The 11063-nt window shown below is 41.9% G+C and overlaps 1 protein-coding gene across 4 annotated transcripts; it reads left to right on the forward strand.

Moving 5' to 3' along the window:
- The first annotated feature begins 214 nt into the window (after nt 1–214).
- On the forward strand, nt 215–4254 carry LOC109221659. 4 transcript variants are annotated; one of them, XM_019386126.1, is made up of 7 exons: nt 215–402; nt 938–1314; nt 1620–1792; nt 1880–1960; nt 2530–2605; nt 2694–2786; nt 3465–3911. In XM_019386126.1, the coding sequence occupies exons 2-7, from the start codon at nt 954–956 to the stop codon at nt 3524–3526; spliced, it is 846 nt and encodes a 281-aa protein (XP_019241671.1). In that variant the 5' UTR covers nt 215–402; nt 938–953; the 3' UTR covers nt 3527–3911. The 4 variants fall into 4 exon arrangements, with proteins under 4 accessions (XP_019241671.1, XP_019241670.1, XP_019241672.1 ...); XM_019386125.1 differs by lacking the exon at nt 3465–3911 and adding an exon at nt 3918–4254 and having other exon boundaries at nt 218–402; XM_019386127.1 differs by lacking the exon at nt 3465–3911 and adding an exon at nt 3918–4254 and having other exon boundaries at nt 220–402; nt 1143–1314.
- The last annotated feature ends 6809 nt before the right edge of the window (nt 4255–11063 follow it).

Genomic DNA, 11063 nt, shown 5'->3' on the forward strand with positions numbered 1-11063 from the left:
ATAGAAACAACTGAATAATGTGTTTATTTTAGAATGTGCCAAAATGGTTGATAGTATTCCCCTCATAGGAGTAATGATTATTTCAACCTCTCATTAGGTCCTTACTCAATATTTGTTAAACTAATTTAATAGTTTGCACAATTAGTTTTTTATATTCTTTGTTCATTCAAACACCAAAAAGTAGATAAAAAGGAATGGTAAAAGAGAGACCTGGAAGGTTCTGAGTGCAAGGAGAGAAATAGAATAGAAAATGAAAGAAAATGGAAGGATCTAGGCTCCAAACTCTCCATGTATTCTGACCTCTACAACTCTCCAACGTGTCACTCCTCAAATATAAATCGTAGCCCGCACATATTTCATCCCCCCTCATAAAACAAATTTATTCTCGACTCTGCACCTAAGGTAATTCAATCTCTTTTTTGGTAAAGGGAATTAGCAATCTATTTTTAATTTTTCTGCTGCTGTTTATTGTTTAATTCAATTTTCTTCTAGTCATGGAACTGGTAGATTCTGCACTAGCTCTATCATTTACTAAAATGAGCTTAAAAAGTTCAGTTAAGAGTATCATTGCCTAAAATAGAGGTTCTAATCATTGTAAACTTGTGCTTTTATCAAAATATAAACTCATGATATCCTCAGGATTGTAAGAATGTAAATGTCCTACTTTCAAATATTTGACAAGGTTCCTAAAAATATACATATCAGGGTTCAAACTAGCTTTTGTGGCGAATTCTTTCAAGTGCTTTTTCAGTATTGTATTACTAAGTAGTAGTACTAAAATAGGAGCTGAGACGTTGTCAATCTCGATACGTTAATTGACTATGAGATTGTAATTGCTGCACATTACTAAATTATGATGTATCCTATTGTCAATCAATCTTAACCTTTTCAATAGCTTTAAATGGCTAAGCTATTAAGTTTCCGGTTCTGGAACTAGGGTTTGGTGTGAGAATATGCAGAGAGAAAGAGGTGGCAGAGACAATTTCAACTCCTTCAGCAGTCCATTTGATGGATTTGGAGGCATGATGTCTAGTATATTTGGAGGAAGAGACCCATTTGATGACCCGTTCTTTACTCGCCCTTTTCCTAAATTGTCTCAGTCTTCCATGTTACATCCAACAACTCCTGCTGATGACTTGCAGCAGTTTGCTAATTCCAATGGGCCAGTCATTCAAGAGATAAATATGGATGATGAGGGAGAAGTAGAGCTAGAATCAGCGGAGGAAGATGGCGTTAATGGCTCCGAGGAGGAAAGAGATAGGGATTATGCTAACAGAAATCCACTTGTTGAACATCCTGAAGACCAAACTGATGGTAACTTTTGGTTGTTTTTATGTTATCTGTCCATAATTAGTACTCCTTTTGTCTCATTTTACGTAGCACTGTTTGATTGAGGATATAGCTTAAGAAATAAAGGAAACTTTTGAGACATTAATTAATTATATGCGAACTACTAAAGTTGCCCTTACTACCAACAAGTAAGTGATAGGTGGAGAGAGTTTCACATGTTCTTGACATCTTTTTTAGGATAGACTAAAAAAGACAGAGTGACACATAAAATGAAACGGAGGAAATAACATTCTTGTTGGTGGAAATCATTAGTTGTACTTATGTCGCAGACCATAGCAAGAGCAAGAGCGTAAGCAAAGACGTGACTCGGAGAATGGAAGATATGAATTTGGAAGGAACAGAATCCAAGCCTCAAAGCGCGAGCTATAGAAGAGTTACATATGGTGGAATAGAGGGGGCATATTACACTGCCACCACCACGCGTAAGACTGGAAGTAATGGAGTATGTTCTCATCTCCTTGATCTCTTGTTGATCTGGCTGAATAAGTGCGTTCTTCCTGATTCTAACAGTGCACATGTTATGAAACAGAGGGTGCTAGAGGAGAGCAAGCAAGCAGATAGAACAACTGGTCAAGCAACACATAGAATCTCCAGGGGCATCCACGATAAGGTATAATACATTTTATTAGTCTTTGCTTTTGGCACTGTTATTAAAATACTTGAAGGACTTGTGATGTGTTTTATGTTTAGAAGCTTATTTAGTCGAAAACATACACTATGTTCAAGATAACATCTATGAGTCTCAGTGGAAAATGGTGGACCTCCAATACTTTCTAAATTATCTACTAGAAATTATGTAAATTTGGATGGATTTAACAACCAAAGTATGGAGTTCGTAACTTTGTGAACATTTTTAAAGGAGTCTTAACACTTGTCTTCTATGCTGAGAAAGAGGCATTAGTAGTTAATAAGAGTGACTAATCGTATGTGTCTGCCATTCATGCGGAAGATAGAAACAAGTCTGACTTTTCTCATACGAATTTGCGGGAGACTTGCATTATTTCGCCTGCGTTAGACATTGGCAGTTACATGATAATCTAAAAGATTGCTCGATTTGTGTAGTTAAAGATATGTGCAATCTCTGGTTGAATTCTAGCCTTTTCCTTTACTCTGTGAACAGTGGCTTCATCTTGCCGGATAGAGAAAAGTATCTTATTCACATTCTTCTATCATTCCTAGGGACACTCCTTAACAAGGAAGCTTGCCTCTGACGGCAAGGTGGACACGACGCAGACATTGCATAATCTAGCAGAGGGTAGCATCTTCTTGAAGATTACTCAGGTGTTCCACTTCTACGTTCCGTTCAACAGCAGATTTCACATGTTTGTCTCTTTGTTTTGCAGATGAATTAGCTGGCTTTAAACAGACATGGAATGGCAATGCTGATAAGCATATTCCTGGCTGGGAGAGTGGGTCTGATTTGCATGCAAATGCAGGTTAGTGAGAAAAGGAAATGCCTTTCTCTACTGATCATGTCAAATAGTACTGGTACATGCCCTGATGGATTACATTTGCACATTTTCAACGGAGTATTGACTCTTCTCAGTTAAACTATCTTTATTCCTTATACAGTTATGCTAGACTTAGGGTTTTTCCCCCGAATCATGCTAGACTTAGTTTGACAATGTTCTTAGTTTATGTATTTTATATTGCTATCGCTAAACTTTATTAGCTGTCTCATTTGAGAGGGCATGAAGAGAGTTTAGGTAACTTTGTCGATATAGGGCGTGGGAGTAACTGTGTAGGGAATTACTTCACCACCTCTCATCAAACAATGACACAGATGAAGAGAGGTAGACTTGACCTTACCACTAGCTTATTAGTTGGCACTTCACAATGAGCCTAAGCAAATGATATTGCATGGTTGAGCATGGGTGAAATTAATTCTTCTGTAACACACTTGTGGAAGAGATCACTTTATGAAAAACACTCAAAAAGGTAGAATGCCATTATTTATGGTGGTGTGAATTTTTTAATTTAGTGTGGTAGCTAATTTTCGCAGCAAGTGGTAGAGTTCTCCCTGTTAGTAAATTGAATTTCGAAGTTTTTCTAGTTTAGCGTCTCACTAAAAGATTACCTTATTCGTTTTAGATGAAAAATTCGTTTTAATGCAGATTCTGTGCAAAAACTGTTAGAAGCTGCAGCCCTTAGATTCGACATTTCAGAAAATATGTAGCAGGAGCTGTTTTCAATCTCTTAGGAATTACCATACCAGTTTGATATACTGTTTGCTTGTGATTTACTGCGCGCTTAGGTGGGAAGAATTAGACAAACTTTGTGGGCTATTATCTGTTTGCTTACGAAGTAAAGCGCTACTTAAAGAAGCAAGCACAAAGATCATGCCTGCTTGAAATCTAGCTCTTGTTTACCCCATGCACGGGTACCAATTCTACCATTCGGGCCCAGTCTGACAGAAAGCAAAGCGAAAAATGGAACCTTGTCTATGCCATCCAGTGACCTGCTAGTTTCTGTTAGCCTTTCAGGATTTTGCTGGATGAAATCTTCCTTTCATAGGAAGAAGCTTAATGCATGTGTGATCCCTGTAATTTGCTGTTTGGTTTATGCAGGAACAAGTAATAATTGGTTGACCAACTGGGATCCTGGATTCAGAGATCCATTTAGTGGTCTGAGACGTAATAGCAGTACCCAGCCTGCGAGTCAAAGTGACAAACCAAGAAACATCGTCAGGATCAACATAGAGTGAATGTACCTATTCGGTAGCGATTTGCTTAGGTTCTCATGGTTTGAAGGGCATGTTACTGATCTGTTTCTGACCGTAGTTGCTTTTATTTTTGGGTCATTGTAATATTAGTGTTGCCTATTTCATGTATGCCTCTGCTTATTATTCACATGGTACGTTAACCGGTGTTAAAGCCTTCAGCCAATATTAAACGTCTTGTCTCACTTACTAATCATTTAAAAACTAGAATAGCATATTGTAGGAGTGACCTAACAGCGTACATTTGTGAAGGAAAAGGAAAAAGAAGAAAACAACTTTACGCATTTTAGAAGATGTTTTAAATGTATTTACTGAGCGTCGACAGCTGCATCAGTCGTTTTGAGCATCACGTTCTTGGCCATACCAGACAGACTCATGTCCAACTCCTCTAGTGAACGTCCAATCTACGGAAACAATTGATTAGTTTTAAGGTGAATTAATTGTTAATGTAAAATCATTTACGTGTAATATATTCTCGGCCATTGTCCCCTGTAAAGATGAAACTGACCAGAATTAAACTGGTATTGCGCAATTCTCGTTATAGCTTCTGGAACTGCATTGGAGGTTTGAGATAGTTGAAGAACAAGTGGTGTGCAGTTTTTCAAGAAAGTTTTTATTTAAGGAACTAAACTGAACCTTTGTTCATATCATAGAAGATATCTGCGCCCTACTGTTTCTATATGCGAGGCCGAAATCGAAAAATAAGTTAATGAAAACTTGTCGTTCTTTCAAACTGTTGTTAAAAACAATTTTTGGAGAGTATACTGTTTTCATAGTGTGCGTTATTCTTCCCTTTGGATCAAATCAAAATATATTTTAAATACTGCTCTTTTTATCTCCGAGGCATATTTAGAACTGTATAAGGGTGAAATCGAACCTTTGAGACGCCTCAGTTGCCGATGAAGTAACGAAGTAAGAGGCGTGACGGCAAGGAATCAGGACTGAGACAAGGAGCCCCTCGAGCCAAAACCCAAGGGCACAATGCCCGCCCTCGGGAATATCGGGGCCATAACCCCGGGATCGGTTCGAATCCCTAAAGACCTTGGAGAGCATTATCAGGAAATCAAGCACGAGTAATAGAAGGCTGTGATATCTGTGACCGGCCGGATATCACGGCGGGGATCTCAGCACGTATCGGCAGAAATCTAGTGATAGGTTAAACGAAAGATTTTTACCTTTTATGGAATTGTACTTAGAGTAGAACTCCCCTACTATAAAAAGGGGGGCCTGATTCATTAAGGACACTGTAACACACATATCGAGGCAATATACTATTATTTTCTCTGTTATTCAGAGTTCTCACTTTTGTTCATCAGTGCTTCGTTACTGTGAGTCCGGAATCGAGGGCAGACACTTCGTGAAGGCTGTTATTGAGTCCGTAACCACCCCTTTAAGCGGTTTGAAAATTATTCAATCCCTCATCTGTTTAATCTAAAGCAATTTATCGTTTGTATTGAATTAATTTGCATATCCTTAAAATCACTTACAAATTTAATTGTTATCCGTTTTTGAGGGGCCAAGGATAATAGTGGCAATTTGATACAAATTTACATAACACACCCTATTTTACACTTGTTCTTTGAGCTGTTAATTTCATGACAAATTTAAAATGTCGAACTCCCAATCTGCCCCTTTGAACATGGATGCTGAGTCTAACCACCATGGCAAAAACAACAATGTGGTACCCACTAACGAGGTGCCCTCTGTCGACCCCAACGGAGTTCTTGCCGCGGACCCAATCGACGCTAACTCATATGTGGACATCAATGCAAAATTCCTACCGATCCTGAGAACAACATCCGTGGGGGAGTCCGACTGGCGGCCCAAAATACACACGACGGCGAAGGTGATGAATCAACTTGCGAGTAATCTTCGAAATATTGCAGGCTTAACAAGTAGCGATAGCCCAGTTGTAGAACCAGAGCCGCGGCTCCCAGCAGAGTTGAGCCCAAACCATCCCGAGAAAACGCTCATAGAAATGAACCAATCGAAGAAAGTCCGAGTGAAGTTGAACCCCGGACCAACCCTGAGATCATAAAAATGCTTGAGGAACTAACAAAACTGGTAGAATTGGGAGAAAAGAAAATCGAAGTCAATGACAAAAAAGTAGAAACCTACAATTCCAGGGTCGACCATATCCCAGGAGCACCACTAATATTGAAGGGCCTGGATTCTAATAAGTTTGTTCAAAAACCTTTCTCTCCGAGTGCAGCTCCGAAGCCGATCCTAAAGAAGTTCTGCATGCCCGAAATTTCTAAGTACAACGGAATAACTGAACCAAATGAACATGTGACCTCCTACACGTGCGCCATCAAGGGGAACAACTTGCAACATGATGAAATCGAGTATGTCCTACTGAAAAAGTTCGGAGAAACCTTGTCAAAAGGAGCTATGATATGGCATCACAACTTACCCCCTAAGTTTATTGACTCGTTTTCTATGCTTGCAGACGCATTCGTGAAAGCACACTCCGGGGCCATCAAGGTCGAGACCAGGAAGTCAGACCTTTTCAAAGTGAAGCAAACAGATACAAGATGCTTAGGGAATTCGTGTCTTGGTTTCAAATGGAACGAATAGACCTACCTCCGATCGCTGGTGATTGGGCCGTTCTGGCCTTCACCCAAGGACTCAATGCTCGAAGCTCATTGGCTTCACAACAATTGAAGCAAAATCTAATAGAATACCCGGTGGTAACTTGGGGCGACGTCCATAACCGTACCAATAAAAAATCAGGGTCGAAGATGATCAGCTTGGGTCCCCCTCCGGGTCCGTTCATCCTGTCAGAGCTAATGACAGATCCAAAAAAGACATTGATCGTGAACCAAGATCGAATAGTGACCGGTATCAACCATACAATGGAGATCGAAGGGGTAATGGGTCTGGATGAAACCCTGTGAGAATTGAAAGGAGGAGCGACCGAGGTTAAAATAATCGGGGACTTATGAGCAAAAGTAGTTTTGACAGGCCCATCGGGCCTAAGGAAGAGTCAAGGTTATCAGAGTACAACTTCAACGTCAACGCTGCTGCCATCGTATCTGCCATCGCGCGCATCAAAGAGACCAAGTGGCCTCGACCTTTACAGTCCGACCCTACCCAAAGGGACCCCAACCTAATGTGTAAATATCATGGCACTCACGGCCACAGAACTGAATACTGCCGACAACTAAGAGAGGAAATAGCTGGTTATTCAACAACGGATACCTCCGAGAGTTCCTGAGTGATCGAGCCAAAAATCACTTCAGGAATAGGGACTCCAATAAGCAGATCGAGAGAGGAACCTCAGCACGTCATTAACATGATCATTGGTGGGGTTGACGCCCCCAGGGGCTGGTGTTAAAGCGCACCAAAGTGCCCATCATAAGAGAAAAATGGACTCGGGATTACGTGCAAGAAGGAACCGTATCTTTCAATGACGAGGATGTTGAAGGCATCATGCAACCACACAATAATGCACTGGTGATATCTGTACTCATAAATAAATCCCGAGTTAAGCGTGTGTTAATTGATCTAGGTAGCTCGGCCAATACCATCAGATCGAGGGTCGTAGAATAGCTGGGTCTACAAGACCAAACTATGCCTGCAGTCCGAGTTCTAAATAGATTCAACATGGCATGTAAGACCACTAAAGGTTAGATAACCCTACCGGTGAACATAGCTGGAACCGTTCAGGAAATAAAGTTCTACGTGATCGAAGGAGATATGAGATACAATGCTCTGTTCGGGAGGCCATGGATTCACAACATGAGGGCAGTACGCTTGACACTTCACCAGGTGTTGAAATTCCCAACACCAGGAGGGATTAAAATAGTTTATGAAGAGCAACCGGCCGCAAAAGACATGTTCGTGGCCGATGAGGTGGTCCCGAAATCCGCACTCTCGTCAATAAAAAAACCCGAATTCCGTCACAAAGGAAGAAACCAAATAGAAATCACCAATACCGGCCCCGACCAAGCCAGAAAAGCAGGGGACGGGCGAGGATGACAACTACGGAGTTCCCAGGTCTTTCATAGCCCCTAACGATTCCGACGCCACCAAGTCAACGGTCGAGGAGCTGGAGCAAGTCATATTGATCGAGCACCTGCCCGATCGGAAGGTATACCTGGGCACGGGGTTAAGTCCCGAGCTTAGAAAAAAGCTCATTGAATTCCTTATAGCTAAAATAGATTGTTTCGCCTGGTCCCACCTGGACATGACAGGGATCCCGCCAGAAATAACTACTCACAAGCTGAGCTGGATCCGAAGTTCCACCCAGTCAAACAGAAAAGAAGGCCTCAGTTCGAAGTCAATCATGCATTCATCAAAGACGAGTTATCTAAACTCCTTAAAATAGGCTCCATTCGATAAGTTAAGTACCCGGATTGGTTAGCAAACGTAGTAGTAGTCCCTAAAAAGGGAAATAAATTAAGAATGTGTGTATATTACAAAGACTTGAACAAGGCATTCCCCAAGGAATCTTTTCCTCTGCCCAACATCGATTGCATGATCGATGCGACTGCCAGCCACGAGATCCTCAGCTTTCTCGATGCCTATTCCGGATACAACCAAATCCGGATGGACCCGGGGGACCAGGAAAAAACTCCCTTCATCACTAAATATGGCACCTACTATTATAACGTAATGCCATTCGGACTAAAAAATGCTGGTGCCACTTACCAACGCCTAGTAAATCGGATGTTTGAAGAGCAAATAGGAAATTCAATGGAGGTTTACAATGACGATATGTTAGCTAAGTCCCTGCGAGCAGAGGACTATTTGAAACATTTACAGGAAAACTTCAAAATATTGAAGAAATACAAGGCCATAGAGGAAACCTTCAACATATCGAAGAAATACAATGTGAAGCTGAACCCTGTGAAATGCGCATTCGAAGTCGGGTCCGAGAAATTCCTCGGATTCATGGTTTCCAATCGGGGAATCGAGATCAATCCCGATAAGATCAAGGCAATACAGGAAACCTTCAACATATTGAAGAAATACAATATGAAGTTGAACCCGGTGAAATGCGCATTCAAAGTCGGGTCCGAGAAATTCCTCGGATTCATGATTTCCAATCGGGGAATCGAGATCAATCCCGATAAGATCAAGGCCATAGAGGACATCATCATCGTGGACAATGTAAAGGCCGTTCAAAGGCTAACCAAGCGCATAGCCGCCTTGAGTCGATTCATTTCGAGGTCCTCCGATAAGAGCCATCGGTTCTTTTCATTATTGAAGAAAAATAATAACTTCTCATGGAGTCCAGAGTGCCAACAAGCCTTGGAAGAACTCAAGAGGTACCTTTCGAGCCCGCCTTTGCTTCATACTCCGAAGGCACACGAGCAGTTGTACTTGTACTTAGCGGTATCCGAGATAGCGGTAAGTGAAATCCTGGTCCGGGAAGAGGAAGGTACGCAATTTCCTATCTATTATATTAGCAGGACTCTAGATGAGGCCGAAACTAGGTATATTTACCTGGAAAAATTGGCGCTCGCTTTTCTAAGCGCCTCTAGGAAGTTAAAGCCGCATTTTCAATGCCATCCCATATGTGTCGTGACTACTTACCCGTTGAAACATAATGCATAAAGCCGAACTCTCGGGACAATTATCCAAATGGGCCGTGGAAATCAGCAGGTACGATATCGAATATCGACCCCGAAACGCCATAAAATCCTAAATTTTGGCAGACTTTGTGGCCGACTTCACGCCGGCCCTAATGCCCGAGGTCAAAAGGGAATTATTGTTGAACTCGGGGACTTCCTCGGGGATCTGGACCCTCTTTATGGATAGTGCCTCGAACGCAAGAGGTTCCGTACTTGGCATCGTGTTAAAGCCGCCTACGGGTAATGTAGTTAGGCAATCTATTAGAACTGTAAAAGTGACTAACAATGAGGCCGAGTTTGAAGCCATGATTGCAGGTCTCGAATTGGCTAAAAGCCTGGGGGCCGAGGTGATCGAGGCTAAGTGCGATTCCCTCCTTGTGGTGAATCAAGTCAATGGGACGTTAGAAGTAAAAGAGGAACAAATGCAAAGATACCTGGATAAAATACAGGTAACACTACATCGATTCAAGGAATGGACCCTGCAACATGTACCCTGTAATCAAAACAGCGAAGGCGATGCTCTAGCTAACTTGGGATTGTCGGTTGATGACGACGAATTCTGTTCGGGAACGGCCGTACAACTCATGAAATTAGTAGTAGAAGAAAGCCACGCCGAGATAAACTCGACAAGCTTAACCTGGGACTAGAGAAATAAGTATATAGATTACCTGAAGATATTGACCGACGCCAAAGGAAAATGGATGGAAATTTTGCCCAAAGTTCTGTATGCATATGGTACGACCTCAAATTCAAGTACCGGGCCACCCCGTTCTCGTTGGTCTACGATACCGAAGCGGTCGAAGTAGGAGAACCGAGTTTCAGGTTCTGATATGCGATAGAAGAGTCAAACGGTGAGGCATGAGCACGAGCCTGGAACTATTAGACGAGAGGCGCCAGGTCGCCCTCGTCCGATTAGCCGCCCAAAAACAATGGATCGAAAGGTATTACAATCGGAGAGCCAACCTCCGACACTTCAATATCGGGGACTTGGTGTTAAGAAAGGTGACATTGAACACCCGAAACCCGAACGAAGGTAAGCTGGGGCCGAATTAGGCAGGTCCATATCAAATTATCGAGATTACTGGCAAATGATCATACAAACTCGAAGCAGGGAACAGTGAGCGACTACCGAATAACTGGAACTTAACCCACTTAAAATGATACTATTGCTAAGGTACGACCCCATTCATTCTTTTCTCTACATATATTGCAAATTGGAATAACATTTGCAGGCAACAGCCAAAGAATGATGCAGCTATTGGGCCTGAAAGCACGCGTTGCACTCTTTTTTCCTTGAACCGGTTTTGTCCCAAATGGGTTCTCCGGCAAGGTTTTTAACGAGGCGACAGTAGATCGAGGGTCATATCAATAGTATCCGACCCCTCTCAACGATCTACCTCGAATACTGGGGGCCA

Source organism: Nicotiana attenuata, unplaced genomic scaffold (assembly GCF_001879085.1).
Source record: "Nicotiana attenuata strain UT unplaced genomic scaffold, NIATTr2, whole genome shotgun sequence".
NCBI lineage: Eukaryota > Viridiplantae > Streptophyta > Magnoliopsida > Solanales > Solanaceae > Nicotiana > Nicotiana attenuata.